Source organism: Loxodonta africana, chromosome 4, assembly GCF_030014295.1.
Source record: "Loxodonta africana isolate mLoxAfr1 chromosome 4, mLoxAfr1.hap2, whole genome shotgun sequence".
NCBI classification, from domain to species: Eukaryota; Metazoa; Chordata; class Mammalia; order Proboscidea; family Elephantidae; genus Loxodonta; species Loxodonta africana.
Genome location: NC_087345.1, coordinates 6,890,767 through 6,905,790, shown reverse-complemented (window position 1 = coordinate 6,905,790; position 15,024 = coordinate 6,890,767). Strand labels below are relative to the sequence as shown.

Sequence of the window (15,024 nt, the reverse complement as noted above, 5' to 3'; positions counted from 1 at the left end):
AGCACCCAGGATTTCTTTCAGCTTGCCCAAATATGGGGCAGAATGGGAAGAGGGAGGGGTGAGGCTTAAAGTGGTCAGCAGTCAAACATCAAAAAATGGAGTCAGACTATTACGTGTGTGAATGTAAGTTTTTGTTTTTTTTGGGTTAATACCTAGGAGTTGCATTGTTGTCTTATAATGAAGGAGTGTTTATTGTTGTAAGAATCTGTCAGACTTTTCCAAAGTGACTGTACCATTTTGCATTCCCACAAGTAGTGTATGAGGGTTATAGTTGATTGACATCCTTGACGGTACCTGGTACTGTCAGTTTCTTCTTTTTTAATGTTAACCTTTGTAATAGATGTGTAGTGGTATTTTACTGTGGGTTTAACTTGTATTTCCCTAATGATTAGTGAACATCATTTCATGTGCCTGTGTGCTATCTGTATATCTTTTTTGGTGAACTGTCTGTTCAAATCTTTTGCCTACTTTTTTTTTTCTAATTGGGTTGTTTGTTTGTTTTCTTATTATTGAGTTTTGAGAGTTCTTTATGTATTCTATATGGAAGTCTTTTGTGAGATCCTGATTTGCAGTTGTTTTCTCCCTGTCTGTGGCTTTTCTTTAATTCCCTTAACAATGTCTTTTGCAGAGCAGAAGTTATTAAATTTGATAGCCCTCCATCTTTGTTTTCAAATTGTATTGGCTATCCTGGGTGGGTTTATTGGCTATTCTAGATCCTTTGCTTTACCATATAAATTTTAGAATAAGTTTGTCAATTTCACCCTAAAATCCTACTGGGGTTTTTATTAGGGTTGAATTGAATCTGTAGGTCAGTTTGGGATGAATAATTGTCATTTAGCAAACATTGAGTCTTCTAGTCCACGAACACGATATATTTCTACATTTACTTAGATCATCTTTGATTGCTTTCATATAGATTTCAGCATAATAGATTCTACATCTGTTTTGTTAGATTTATATTCAAGTATTTATTATGGTAAATGGTACATAAAGTTTTTGAAATTTCCAATTGTTCATTGCTAGTATGTAGAAATAGAGTTCATTTTGTGTATTTTCTGTGTATCCTGCAACCTTGCTGAATTTATGTATTGGTTCTAATAGCTTTTTTTTTTTTTTTAATTCCTTGAAATTTTCTATGTAGTTAATGATATCATCTGTGAATAGAGACAATTTTCTTTCCAATTTGAATGCATTTATTTCATTTTCTTGCCTTATTACATTGAATAGGAACTCCAGTTGGATGTTGGGTGGGAGTGGACATCCTTGTCTTATTCCTTACCTTACGGGAACAGCATTCAGCCTTTTCACAATTAAGTATGATAATAAAAACAAAACAAAAAAACAAGCCCGTTGCTGTTGAGTCGATTCTGACTCGTGATGACCCTATAGGATAGAGCAGAGCTGCCCCGTAGAGCTTCCAAGGAGCAGCTGGTGAATTCAAACTGCCGGCTTTCCGATTAGGAGCCGAACTCTTAACCGCTGTGCGATCAGGTTAGCTGTAGGGTTGTTTTGTAGATACACTTTATCAAGTTGAATTTCTTATTTATTTCTAGTTTGCTAAGAGTTTTTTTTTTTTCCATGAACGAGTGTTGAATTTTGCCCTGTGTTTTTCTGTATCTATTGAATGAGCATACAGTTTTTATTTAGCCTATGATACGGTGAATTGCGTTGTTTTTCTAATTTTGACCCAGCCTTTCATTCCCAGGGTGAACCACAAGTGGCTATGTTACGTTATCCTTTTTATCTATTGCTGGATTCAATTCGCTGATATTTTGTTGAGGATTTTTGCATCTATGTTCATGAAGCATATTGGTCTATAGCTTTCTTTTCTTGTAATGTTGTTGCCAGGTTTTGTTATCAGGGTAATGGTGGCCTCAAATGAATTGGGACATGTTCTGGCCTCTTATATTTTCTGGAAGAATTTGTGTAAGATTGGTGTTTTATTTTTCCTTAAATGTTTGGTAGAATTTGCATTTGAAGCCATCTGGGTGTGAGTTATCTAGGTTGGAAGGTTTTAATCTGCAAATTAAATTTCTTGAATAGGTACAGACCTGTTGAGGCATCTAGTTCTCCTTGGGTGGCTCTGGTAGTTTGTCTTCCCAGGAATTGATGCGTTCCATCTAAGTTGCTGCCTTTGTGGGCGTACTGGTTTGTGGTGTTCCCATATCCTTTTATGCCTGTAGACTCTGTAGTAGTGGGCCCCTTTTTCATTCCTGGTATTGCAAAAAAAGTTTTTTTTTCTTGGTCAGTCTGTCTAGAGTTTTATCAATTTTGTTTTTTTTTTTTTTTTTTTTTAAAGAAACAGCTTTTCATTTTATTGACTTACCTTCAGTTTTCAATTTCATCGAATCCTGCCATTTATTATTTCATTTCTACTGCTTGCTTTTGGTTTAAAATGCTCATCTTTTTCTAATTTCTTGAGGTAGAAGCTTCGATCATTGTTTGAGACCCATTTTCTATCTAAGAAATTGATGTTATACATTTCTTTCCTGAGTACTGCTTCTGTTGCAGATTTAAATTGTGTTGTGTTTTCATTTTGTTCAATTCAAAATATTTTTTTTTTTCTTTTGAGTCTCTCTTTGATCCATGGATTATTAAAGAGTGTTGTTTAATTTCCACATACGTGGGCGTACTCTAGATACCCTTCAGTTACTGATGGCCAGCTTAATTCTGTTAACAGTCAAAGAATATTCTTGGTATGATTTCAGTGCTTTTAATTTTGTTAAGATTTGCCTAATGGACCACGATATGGCCTATCTTGGAGAAAGTTCCATGTGCACTTGAGAAGAACTTGTGTTTTCCTGGCATTGGGCGGTGCGTTCTGTAAACATCAGTTAGGTTAAGTTTGTTGATAATGTTGTCTGGATCATTATAACCTTGCTGATTTTCTCTTTGTTCTGATGAAAGATGAATTGTGAATGTGGTGAGAAAAGTAGGGAAGGGGAAGTGTGGAATAGTTTTTGGGCCTGGAGAGGACCCAGGACTTGGACCACCACCTATTTTTTTATGGCTCACAATTTAAGAATGGTTTTTATGTTTCTCAATGGTTGTGGGGCGGGGGGGGGTGGGGACAAAAGAATAATATAAAAAAAAATGATACAAGGAAATTATATGAACCTTTAAGTTCAGTCCTTATAGGCAGAGTTTGGAACACAGCTGTGCTTGTTTGTTGAGGTGTTCATGGCTGCTTTCATGCCACGGAACCGCGCTGAGAAGCTGTGATGGAGACCGTCTGGCCCACAGAGCCTAGCTCTCGGGCCCTGTACAGAAAAAGTTGGGTGACCCTGCAACATGGATTGCTCTGGGCTCTCAGGGACGGCTGGAGAGTCCCTGTGGTGCATGTGACAGAGACGGGAGAAGCCTGTGAAAAGGAGAGGTTGAAGGTCTCCAAAGATGAATTTCAAAATTTTGCCCTAGGCTGGTTCTGTCAGGAGATTGAGACGTTTTTATTTTCTGTTTTGTTCAGTCTGGCCCAATCAAATCAGTAAGCAGGAGGGTTTATGGTTTTAAATAACAGCCAGGGATTGTAGTTTTCATCTCTGAACTTCTGAGTATTTTAATAGTTTATCTCAGTGACAGTGGTTGAGCTTCTCTAAACCACATTATGCCCGTTTTTAATTAAGTCTAAGGTATTAGAATAAGTCTTTTGACAAGTATGAAGTCTCAGTCGTAGCATTACAATGACTAGCGTTTAGTTTCCTTTTCAGGGAGAGTCCCAGCTGATCAGTTACCTGGGAATTGTGCGTACATACAGTGTATTAGACCCATCCAACCAGTTGCATAAAATCACTGATCATTTTCTTTAATTTTACTCAAAAAGGGCATGCCAAGATTAAACCTACAGGTCTGCCCAAACTTGAAGAAAATGAAATTTTACCTTTTGTAAAATTGAACTTTTTTTTTCCAAGGGAGGTTCTGTAACGTAGCATTTCATTTATATGTTGTCTTCAGGGTACGCATTCCTGTCTAACAAGAATGTCTTAACAGTTGAATTTTAATTTCCCTCGTAAGAACTTTCTGCTTTCTGTGAATTAAGTAGCTAAGCTTTTTAAAGTCTTTGTGAACATTTTTTGTTAATTTGGATAAAGCAGAAATGACAGCTGTTAGTCTCACTGATAATGTTTGTGACGTAAGAATGATCGACTGATCTTTATTGTTTCATCCTTGTTAATCGTCACGCATATTTAGCTGTGCCTCTTGACAAAGAATGTAGGATTTGCAGATAGTAAGTTAGTACTGCTTTGGATCTGGTGGTGCAGTGGTTAAGAGCCATGGCTGCTAACCAAGAGGTCGACAGTTTGAATCCACCTCTCGCTCCTTGGAAACTGTGTGGGGCAGTTCTGCTCTGTCCTGAAGGGTTGCTGTGAGTTGGAATCGACTTGACGGCAGCGGGTTTTTGGTTTTGGATCCTGTAATGTCAAATAGTTGCAAGGCTGTAGACGAGGTAAGAGAGGTAAATGGCTTTGCAGCATTTACTGGCATTGACTGACCACTTCTTTATCTTCATCTGATGAAAGTTGTCAGTGTATTATATTGTATAAAAATGTGGTAAATAGAATCTACAGTAATTTATTGTATGGCTCTTGAGGAAAGAGTTTTCTCCTAGCCTTTATAGAGGGATCTGACATCTAAGACACACAGTCTCCGCTCTCAAGAAATTTAAAATACAATTTATAGGGTTAAGACTTCTCTCCCATCTATACCCTCTCTTTAAGCTATCCATTACCTCGTTTAATAGGGAAGGAGAAATTAGGTGTTTGTTAAATATCAGTCATAAGATAGCTACATAATACCCACATCTTAAAATCAGGCCATTTTTACAAGTTTGAGTCCAGGATATGTGGGTTTCTTCAGTGACAACTGAGGAGTTGAGCTGATGCCTCGGTTGTTTCCCTTCACTGCCCACATTCAGCTGGTGCCTGGTCCAGAGTACATACTCAGTACATTTGGATCATATGCCAGGTTTGCAGTGTGACCAGAAGCCACTCTTATGTGAATGGTCTCATGGCTGTATTTGCTCAGATTGAACAGATACAGTTACTGAATGCCAGTTCTGGGCCCCAGAAATACAGAAAGGAATAATAATAATAATAATAAAAATACAGAAAGGAATAAGATAGTCTATTTTTAAGGGACTTAACAGGGTAGCTGGGGAGGTGGACAGGGTAAGTAAATACAGGCTGATACGGATAAGTGTTACTCTGGGCTTAGGAACAAAGCTCCAGTGGAGCATAAAGATGGGGAGCCATTTTGCTTGGAGTAGCAGGGGAGTTTCACCAGGGCTGAGATTTTTCAAAAAGGTCTAGAAGGAAAAGCAAGATTCTTTCAGGCAGAGAACTGGGTGGGAATGGTGTGGAAAGAGCATTCTGATGGAGGGTATTGAAAGTGCTTGCCTGACCTTTTCAGGAATCCATGGTTGTGCCTTCTTGGGACAGCAAATGATGGTGATCACATCCCTAAATTGTTTTCTGTTTATCCTGCAAATGCAAATTATTGTGTGCCTAATATGCACTGCTCTGATTACACTTTGGTAACTTGTGAACGGTTCTTTTACTGACTGACATCTTTTGATTGGCCTTAGCTCAGTTAAACATTTTTCCTTTTGGTTAAAGTATACTAAAGGGTAGAAGGATGGTACATATATGACAGATGAACATGTAGTAGTGGAAATTATATACAGAGGGATGGTTCATGGACTATTCTATATTTGGAATATTGGTTGTCCAGTTTTCCTTACAACAGTGCTTTCTTCAATGATGTTAAGTTTACTTTAGTTGGATTCCAAAGCTTTTGCTGCGCTAGCTACCAATCGTTGGTTAAGTGCTATGGCTGCTAACCAAAAGGTCGGCAGTTCAAATCCACCAGGCGCTCCTTGGAAACTCTGTGGGGCAGTTTTATTCTGTCCTATAGGGTCGCTATGAGTCAGAATCGACTCAGTGGCAATGGGTTTGGTTTGGTTTTTGGTTTAGCTACCAATCATGGGTAAAACAGATGGTAAGATTTCAAGTAGAGATCAGGGAAGATGGTTCCCAATGGGAGATTAGTAAGTAGTACCCATAGTGAGATGTAGATTGCAAAGGATCAGCTGAAAGAAATTATATTGGCATCTTTATCATGTTTTTAGGCGCCATCGAGTCAGTCCCAACTCGTAGCAACCCTAAGTACAACAGAACAAAACACTGCCCAGACCTGCACCATCCTCACAATCATTGTGTCGGTCCATCTTACTGAGGGTCTTCCTTCTTTTCGCTGACCCTGCACTTCAGCAAGTATGATGTCCTTCTCCAGGGACTGGTCCCTTCTGATCACATGTCCAACGTCTGAGATGTAGTCTTACCATCCTTGCTTCTAAGGAGCATTCTGGCTGTACTTCTTCCAAGGCAGATTTATTCATTCTTTTGGCAGGCTGTAGAATTTTTAGTATATTCAGTACTCTTCACCACACCACAATTCAAAGGCATCATTTCTTCCTTCTTCCTTACTCAGTGTCCAGCTTTCACACGCATATGAGGCGATTGTAAACACCATGGCTTGGGTCTCACACAGCTTAGTCCTCAAAGTGACATCTTTGCTTTTTAATTTTTAACTCTTTAAAGAGGTTTTTGCAGCAGATTTGTCCAATGAAATATGTTGTTTATCATAGATATACGTAAATACACATTTCTTAGCCATCTTAATAGAATAAAGAAGCATTATTTTAGTTGTCATAGCTCTACTTTTATTTAACTGTAAGATTAAATGATATCAGCAAAACTTTATGGAGATTGGTCAGATAGAGGTAATTAGATTTCTTTGTTGTGGAAATTGTGATCACTCTTGATGTTATTTTCAGTGTTTTTCACTTTTGAGTATTTTTTAGCATATTTGTGTTTGCAGTATGTTTGGTACTCCTCAGAGCTTTCTTGAGGATATTAGTAGTTAATATACTTTTTATTGTAACATGAAAAAAACCCAAACCAAACCCATTGCCATCGAGTTAAATCTGACTCATAGCGACCCTATAGGACAGAGTAGAACTGCCCCGTAGAGTTTCCAAGGAGCGCCTGGTGGATTTGAACTACACCTTTTGGTTAGCAGCCATGGCTGTTAACCACTGCGCCATCAGGGTTTCCTTGTTGTAATACAGTCACTGAAAATGGCTTATATACTTAATTGCTTCATACAGTTGTCGAGGCAGGATAAATCTGCTCTTGGACTTCCACTGTCACAGACTTCCACTGTCACAGACATCGACTCAGAGCTTAATGATCCACACTTAGGGTGGGCTGACTGAGGGAGGCATGGGCAAATAATTTTATTTTATATGTGGTTCCACAGATTTTCATTCATCCGTACTCTGCCTCTTTCCAAAAGCATATCTGAGGTACCTTAAAAAATAATAATGTAAAATTAAGGATAAGTGAGGAAATTGGGGAGAAGAGAAAAGCTGACTAGGAAGAACAAGGTTAGTACTCAGAGTTGTGCCATGGGATTCGTCTTGTCCTAGATGAGTTACAAATCTGACTCTGGGCTTATTGAAGGCCCAGACAGAGAGGGAAACATGATAAATAAAATATGACTTACATTGTCTAGACTTAAGATAAAAAACAGCCCTTGGAGTGTGAATACTCAAGGTACTGACTGAGACCTTGTAAAGGAGATATTCATAGTGTCTTCACCAGCAATTGAGTAAGCACAGTGACTCAGGCAGTGCCCTATCAACAGTTCTGTGTAAAAGAGCCCTTGTGGCATAGTGGTTAAGGGTTAGGCACTAACTGAAAGCCCGGCGGTTTGAACTACCCAGTCCCTGTGTGGGAGGAAAGACCGTGGAATCTGCTTCCGTAAAGTTTAAAACCAAGCCTGTTGGCATCGAGTCGATTCTGACTCACAGCAGTAGAACTGCCCCATAGGTTTCCAAGGAGTGGCTGGTGGATTTCAACTACCACCGTTTTGGTTAAGGACTGAACGCTTAGCCACTGCGCCACCAGGGCTCCCTCCGTAAAGATTACAGCCTAGAAAACCCTGTAGGGAAGTTTGACTCTGTCTCCTAGGCTCGCTATGAGTTAGAATTGACTCGACTGCACGTGACACCACCACAGCAGTTCTGGGCAGATGTGCAGCCCCCTGATGGCCTGGCTTAATCCCAGGGTAAAATGTGGGGTCCTGTGGAGTCGTATTCCACAGTAGGTGCATAAGATAAAAAAGTGTACGTCAGAATTATCTCCTAAATGGTCCAGCACAACAATTTCTGCCCTAGCATCGTCTTTCTCTTAACAGGTTGCCCTTTCCTTAAGGGATTCGTAGAACGAGGAAGTTGATTTGCATTTTGGTGCCATGTTGCATAAAGATACTCTTATCTTCGTAGCTCTGGAATGATACCCAGTACAGCAGTGCACCTGGCCCGAGGCATGTGAGAACTGAGATGCCTGAGGGGACAGTCACCAGTTCATCTTTCTCCCCTGGGAGTCCACTCCTGGTGGAAGAGCTGGCACACTTTAAATCCTCTCTCTCAGCTGTGTAGTTAAGTTACCTGCTCTGGTTACCCCGCTCGTGTGAACTAGCCATTGGATGGCAAACTTGGCCTCAGGGCAGCCCTTTAGGAATATTGTTTCACAATTGAATTTTAGGTACATACTGGGTGACAGAGGCCAAGGCTGTACTCTCTGCCTAGAACATAAAATGCAGACATTCTGTTCTGATGAAGGGCAGATTCATAAGCTGGAGTAGTTGCCTGAACTGGGATTTGGGTTGTCACAGGAAGTGGAAATAGTAAAGTCAGACTGTGGAGTGGAGGTGACATTATTGACTTCATAAGGTTATTGCAAAGATTCAGTGAGCACTCAGTGTACGTACTTGTGTGAGTATATGTGTGTGTGTTGTTAAATTAAGGGACTGGAATAGAAAAGCCCAGTCCACCTCTTTGCACAGTAGATACAGGCTGTTTTCTGAGTAGAGCATTTGGAAATGAGGTGTTTTTGTTCCCCATGGTTAGTAACAAACAATATTATCCTCTTTCAGAGAAACAGCACCCAGGAGCATCTTCCAGAGAGTCCTGGGTATCTTAAAGAAGTCTTCTCAGGATGTTGAACTGGCCTGCAGAGACCCATCCCAAGCGGAACATCTGGCTTCCAGCCTGCAGTTAATAACTGAATGCTTCCGGTGTCTCCGAAATGCTTGCATTGAGTGCTCTGTGAACCAGGATTCAATCAGGTAGCATTCTTTGTAGTTACACAAGTACCTTTGATTATAGTTCCATGTATATGTATATGCTGGCTCGGTCTGTGGGCTTTTCTGTTAGGAATTGTTTTGGTTCATCTCGGGGGGAGAAGTCCTTTGCATGTCTTGCCATGGGAGACTCTCGAACCAGGATATAATGGTACAGCATGTAATAGCGTATATTTAACGTTAGGGTTACTTAGATTTCTTGCTTGTATTAATAATGTGTTTTCAGGTATTTGGTTTTGTATATAGCCCAGAGAGATGAATTCTGTTTTGATTCTTTAAGTCTAGATTTTGCCTCCTTAAATGCATATGCAGTTATGGACCTCACTTTTCTTAGTTGTGAATGTTTTAATGCTTTCATTAGTTGACTGTGTGTTCATGTTGAAAAGGAGCCTGTTTTATAAACTTAAAAGATAGCCTTTGTTTCCTGAAGAGTATGTAATGTTGCAAATACTACTTCACCGATTTACGATGTGCACATTTTTAAAAACAGTTAAAAAAATAGCCACAGAGTTACCTGGTACCATTCTTGTTTTTTTTCCATGTTACTCTCTCTTCTCAGAACTGAGCACCTTTCCTCTTTGATTTTATGAAATCTGCTTTTTATTAAAAATTTGTACTTGAGGTGAAGTCCGGAGCCACACAGAGGATGCTCACCTTGCCTTTCCTGGACGTCAATGTAGACAGGGCCTCCGTGCCCCCGTCACTGCTATGATGAGTGAAGGTGGGCTGGCCCAGAGGCACCCGCCGCCTAGACAGTCTTGTCCCTGAGGCTTTAACATGATTAATGAGCAGTTTAAGATCAAAAGGGAGGGGAAAAAAGCTAGGGTTGTTTGACTTCAGTACTAAAGTGAACCTGCCATCCGTTTTCACATGAATGGATAGAAGCAGTAATAAGCTTGATAAGAATAAACACATTTTTTTGACTATTGCCTGTTTTTTGGTTTTGTGTGCTGGAGACAGTGGACCGGCCCTCTAGTGTGATGGGGGAGGGAAAGGAAGGAGAGCCTTAGAACAGAGACTTTTGACCGAGTGCCAAGCTAGCCTCAGTGGGGAAGGAAGTGAACGTTGGATGAACCTTTCCTAAGTACCAGGCTTTGTCCAGGTGCTTGACTTGCAGTATCTTGTTTAATTTCGAGAACAAACCTATGACATAGTATACGATTCTTTTTCCATTTTTACAAAAGAAGAAACTATGACTCAGAGAGGTTAAGTATTTTGCCTGAGAGTCACTCTTTCAGTAAGTGAGAGAGCCTAGAACATTGTCTCTGGCTCCAAACTATCTGACTCTAAAGTCTAAGCAAAAAAAATAGTCTGCCATAACTATCCCAGGACATACACATTGGCATTGGTAGTGTAGGATTGCTCCATCCCTAAAACTGCGATGCGAGCCTGGACAAGTGAGGTAGCCTTTCTGAGTATCTGTTTTCTCATCTGCAGGATAGGGCGAACAGTACCTTCTGCACAGGGTTATTGTCAGGTCTGGATGAGATTACTTACGTGAAATGCCTAACAAAGCCTGGGCACCCGGTGTGGTGAGCTCAGTAAATATTAAATGTTTCTGCTCCTGCCTCAGTCATGAGGGGAATAGAAGTTTATGATAATCTTAATGTTCTTTTAAAACAATTTAATCTTGTTTTCTTTTTTGATTGCAAAGGTAACATATATGCAAGCTATGAAAATCCAAACATTATAAAAATAAGTACTATGGCAAATGAAATTCCCCACTTTCACAAAGATAACCGTTCTAATATTAGCGATCTCTGGCAGGGCCGTCAGCCCGAGGGCTGGGATTCATTTGTGTAGTAACGGTGTCTTCATTGCAGGCAGCTTACGGTTGGGCCAGAATAAACACTTACCGGGCGCTTAATCTTCTGCCCTTGCCTCCTAGGGTCGTATTATTATTCACTGTTGATTTTCAAAGGGAGATTCCAACCATTTGGGGCATCAGCTCGGGAAGAGACATTTTCTACTCAGAAAGTACAACAAAAATTCTAGCTAAGGACTTTGTGGCCAGCCTTAACTAAAGCCTGTGTTTCCAAGCCCGTCAAGACTCAGATTCAGAAAACCAACATACATTTTTCTGTTTTTTTAAGTTATTAAAAAGTTAATCAGTAGCAGTGGTGCCATTAAGGCCTAGATCTTTTCACATCTTTTGTCTGAATATGGTACTTTGGGTGGACTTTGCTGAGGATATATGGAATGGGGTGTAACAGAGCAAAGCAAACAATCTCTGAGTCATAAGAAGTTTCAAAAAAGAATCAAAACTGTTCAGAGCAGTTGCCTCTGCACGCAGTGTAATTCCTGTTGCAGGGGTTGGTATACTTTTTCTGTAAAGGGACAAATAGTCAGTACTTTAGGCTTTGTGAGGCACATGATCTCTTTCGCAGGCTTTTGACTCTTGCATTGTAGAAACAGTCGTAGACAATCCATGAGTGAATGAGTACTGCTGGGCTCCAGTAAGACTTTATTTAAACCAAAAACCCAGTGCCATCAAGTTGATTCTGACTCATTGTGACCCTATAGGACAGAGTAGAACTGCCCCATAGAGTTTCCAAAGAGCGCCTGGTAGATTTTTATGGACATGGAAATTTGAATTTCATAAAACTTCCACTTTCATGAAATTATATTCTTTTGATTTTTTTCTAACCATTAAAAAATTGTAAAAACCATTCTTAACTTGCCGGCCCTACAGAAATAATCCCGTTTGCTTTCTGGTAACTTTATGTGTGTAGAAGCAAGAATGAGAAGGAAGAGCTGGAACACCCCCTTTTCTGGGAGGCAGTTGCTGAGCCATCTTTTCCCACCAGCCATATGCATGGAATAAGACAGAAGGAGAAGTGGTTCTCTGACTGCCTGGCCTTGGGGAAGCGAGAGAGGACCCGGCCATGCGCACACTGACCCTGGCCCTCTGCAAACTCCTTCTGTTCGTGCTAGGGCTTAACACAGCGTTCTGGAATTTCATCCATTCAGAGCAGGATTCTGGTTTACCTTGAGAGAAGTGGAGAAAGTAGGAAACTGTATTAGTTTTCTGTTGCTGCTGGGATAAATAATCGCAAATTTAGCGGCTTAAAACAGCAGAAATTTATTATTTTTCAGTTCTAGAGATCAAAAGTCCAGTCATTCTCACTGGGCTAGATATCAGGGTGTCAGCAGGGCCGTTTCCTTCTGGAGGCTCCAGGGGAGAATGCATTTCCTTTCCTTTTCTAACTTCTGGAGGCCTCCTGCTTTCCTTGACTCATGGCCCCACCCTCTATCTTTAAAGCCAGCAGTGTAGCATATTCCACTCTTTCTGACTCCGACCCTCTCATAAGGGCCCTTGTGATTATACGGAAACCCTGGTGACATAATGGTTAAGTGCTGCGGCTGCTAACCAAAAGGTAGACAGTTCAAATCCACCAGGTGCTCCTTGGAAGCTCTTCGGGGCAGTTCTCCTCTGTCCTGTAGGGTCGCTATGAATTGGAATCGACTAGACAGGAGTGGGTTTGGGGTTTTTTTTTTTGGTGATTACAGTAGGCCTATCCAAGTCATCCAGGATAATCTCTGCATCTCAAGATTCTTAATCACATCTAAAAAGTCTCTTTTGCCGTATAAGGTAACATAGTTATAGGTCCTGGGGATTAGGGCCTGTATATCTTTGGGAGGGCCATTATTCAGACTGCCACAGCCTGCTCTCGGGCCCCCAAAGATTCACATCTGTCCCATCTGCAAAATATATTCACCCTATCCCAAGGCCCCCCACATTTTTGTCCCATTACAGCATCAACTCAAGTTTAAAATTTTATCAAAGTCTCATTAGATCACAAGTCCCAATCTCATCATCTAAGTCATCTAAATTGCATATGGGCGAGACCCTTGGTATGACCCTCCTCGGGGCAAAATTCCTCTTCATCTGTGGACCTGTGAAATTAGAAGGCAAGTTATCTGCTTCCAAAATGCAATGTGGGACTGGCATAGGATAATAATTGTAGACATTCTCCTTCAAAAAGGGGGGAAATGGAAGGAAAAAAGAAGTCACCAGTCCCAAGCAATTTCAAAATCCAATTTGGCAAACTCTCTTAGGTTTCAAGGCGTGGGAATAATCCTCTGTGGCTTGAGGTGCTGCCCCCTGGGCCTCAGCTCTGCCCATAGAGTCATCCTTCCTTTTTCTTGAAGGGTAGTATATATTTACAGCTGAGTAGTTTTATCAGTCTGCTTCCTGCCTGTAGAATTTTGGGAGTTTGACAACCTCCTTTCATTTCATCCTTTCTCTGTCCCTTTGAGTCTAAGTCGACAGTGTTTCTGCTGCTGTCATAGCCTCAAAAACCTCGTGGGCTTCCTGTGTATGTTATGGGGATTTACATCATTAGACAGTAGGGCCTTCCGTAGATCTTTCCTGGTTAATCCCATTTCCATTCCTGACTAATGCTGAGGTGGCTGAGGGTAATCCATGAACCACATGCCTAATCTCTACAAAGAGCCCTCTGCGTGACCGAATACTCTGACTTTTTGGTCCTTCTGAGGCACTAGCAGAATGTTGTGTGGCCACATACATGGTTTTCTTCCCATAGCATGCTTTCCTGACAGCAAATCTCCAAGTTTTAGCATCTCATGAAATTTCAATAGGCTGAGAATTTCCCAAATCATTATGGACTGCTTCCTTTTTTTGTTTGTTTTAATTGTGCTTTAAATGAAAGTTTACAAATCAAGTCACTTTCTCGAACAAAAGTTTACGTACACCTTGCTATGTACTCCTAGCTGCTCTCCCCATAATGAGACAGCACACTCCTCCTCTCCACCCTGTATTCCTGTGTCCATTCAGCCAGCTCCTGTCCCCCTCTGTCTTCTCATCTCACCTCCAGACAGGAGCTGCCCACGTAGTCTCTTGTGTCTACTTGAGCCAAGAAGCTCACTCCTCATGGACTGGCTCCTTTTTAATTAGTTCTTCACTCTATTCATCTCTTTCCTCCTGCATTTTACTGTAAGCAGCAAGAAGAAACCAGGCTGCACCCTCAGTGTTTTGCATAACTGCAATACACAATTCAGTTAAGCTTTCTGCTGTTTCCTCCAGTTTCCAGTAACATGCTTCTTGTTTTCTTCTGAGCCCTCGCCAGCAGAAATTTCAATATCCATATTTCTACTAACATTCTGTTCAAGGCAGTCTAGGGTTTTTCTATCATGCTCCTCAGAATTCTTCTAGCTTCTATTCCAAAGCCATTTCCATACTTGGAGGTATTTGTTACAGCAGTATCCCACTTCTGGCACCACAGTCTGTGTTAGCTTTCTCTTACTGCTATAACAAGTCCCCATAAACTTAGTGGCTTAAAACAACACACATTTATAATTATACTGTTCCGGAATTTTGGGATCTAACCTGGGTTGACAGGGCTTTGTTTCTTCTGGGGACTGTAGAGGAGAGTCCATTCCCTTGCCTTTTTCACTTCCAGAGGCCACCCACAGTCTTTGACTCTCTTCCAGCACTAGCGTCACTCCAGCCCCTGCTTCTGTCATTACATCTTCTTCTCTTTGACTGTGACCCTCCTGCATCCTTCTTATCAGGACCTTGGTGATTACATTGCCGCGTAAGGTAAAATATTCATAGGCAGGGCGTGGACATTTTGGGGGGCCATTATTTAGCCAATTATAGGTATTATTAACCAATACTCTCAACACCGTTCATTGAATCATCATTTGAAATGCAGTTTTAAGAAAAGAAATGTATTTAATTTTGCCTTTTTTTTTAAACATAATGTAGGAACTTGGATACAATCGGTGTTGCCGTTGATTTGATTCTTCTGTTTCGTGAACTGCAAACGGAGCAGGAATCCCTGTTGACAGGTAACA

The 15,024-nt window shown here is 40.8% G+C and overlaps 1 protein-coding gene across 2 annotated transcripts in view; it reads left to right on the top strand.

The window, feature by feature from the left end:
* The window catches only part of ATXN10 (ataxin 10), a 211,495-nt gene that overhangs the window by 17,450 nt on the left and 179,021 nt on the right, over nucleotides 1–15,024 (top strand). For both annotated transcript variants that reach the window (XM_064283377.1, XM_064283376.1), the window contains exons 2-3: nucleotides 8,998–9,189; nucleotides 14,936–15,018. In XM_064283377.1, the coding sequence (XP_064139447.1) occupies nucleotides 8,998–9,189; nucleotides 14,936–15,018 (275 nt within the window). The remainder of the gene's footprint in view (nucleotides 1–8,997; nucleotides 9,190–14,935; nucleotides 15,019–15,024) is intronic.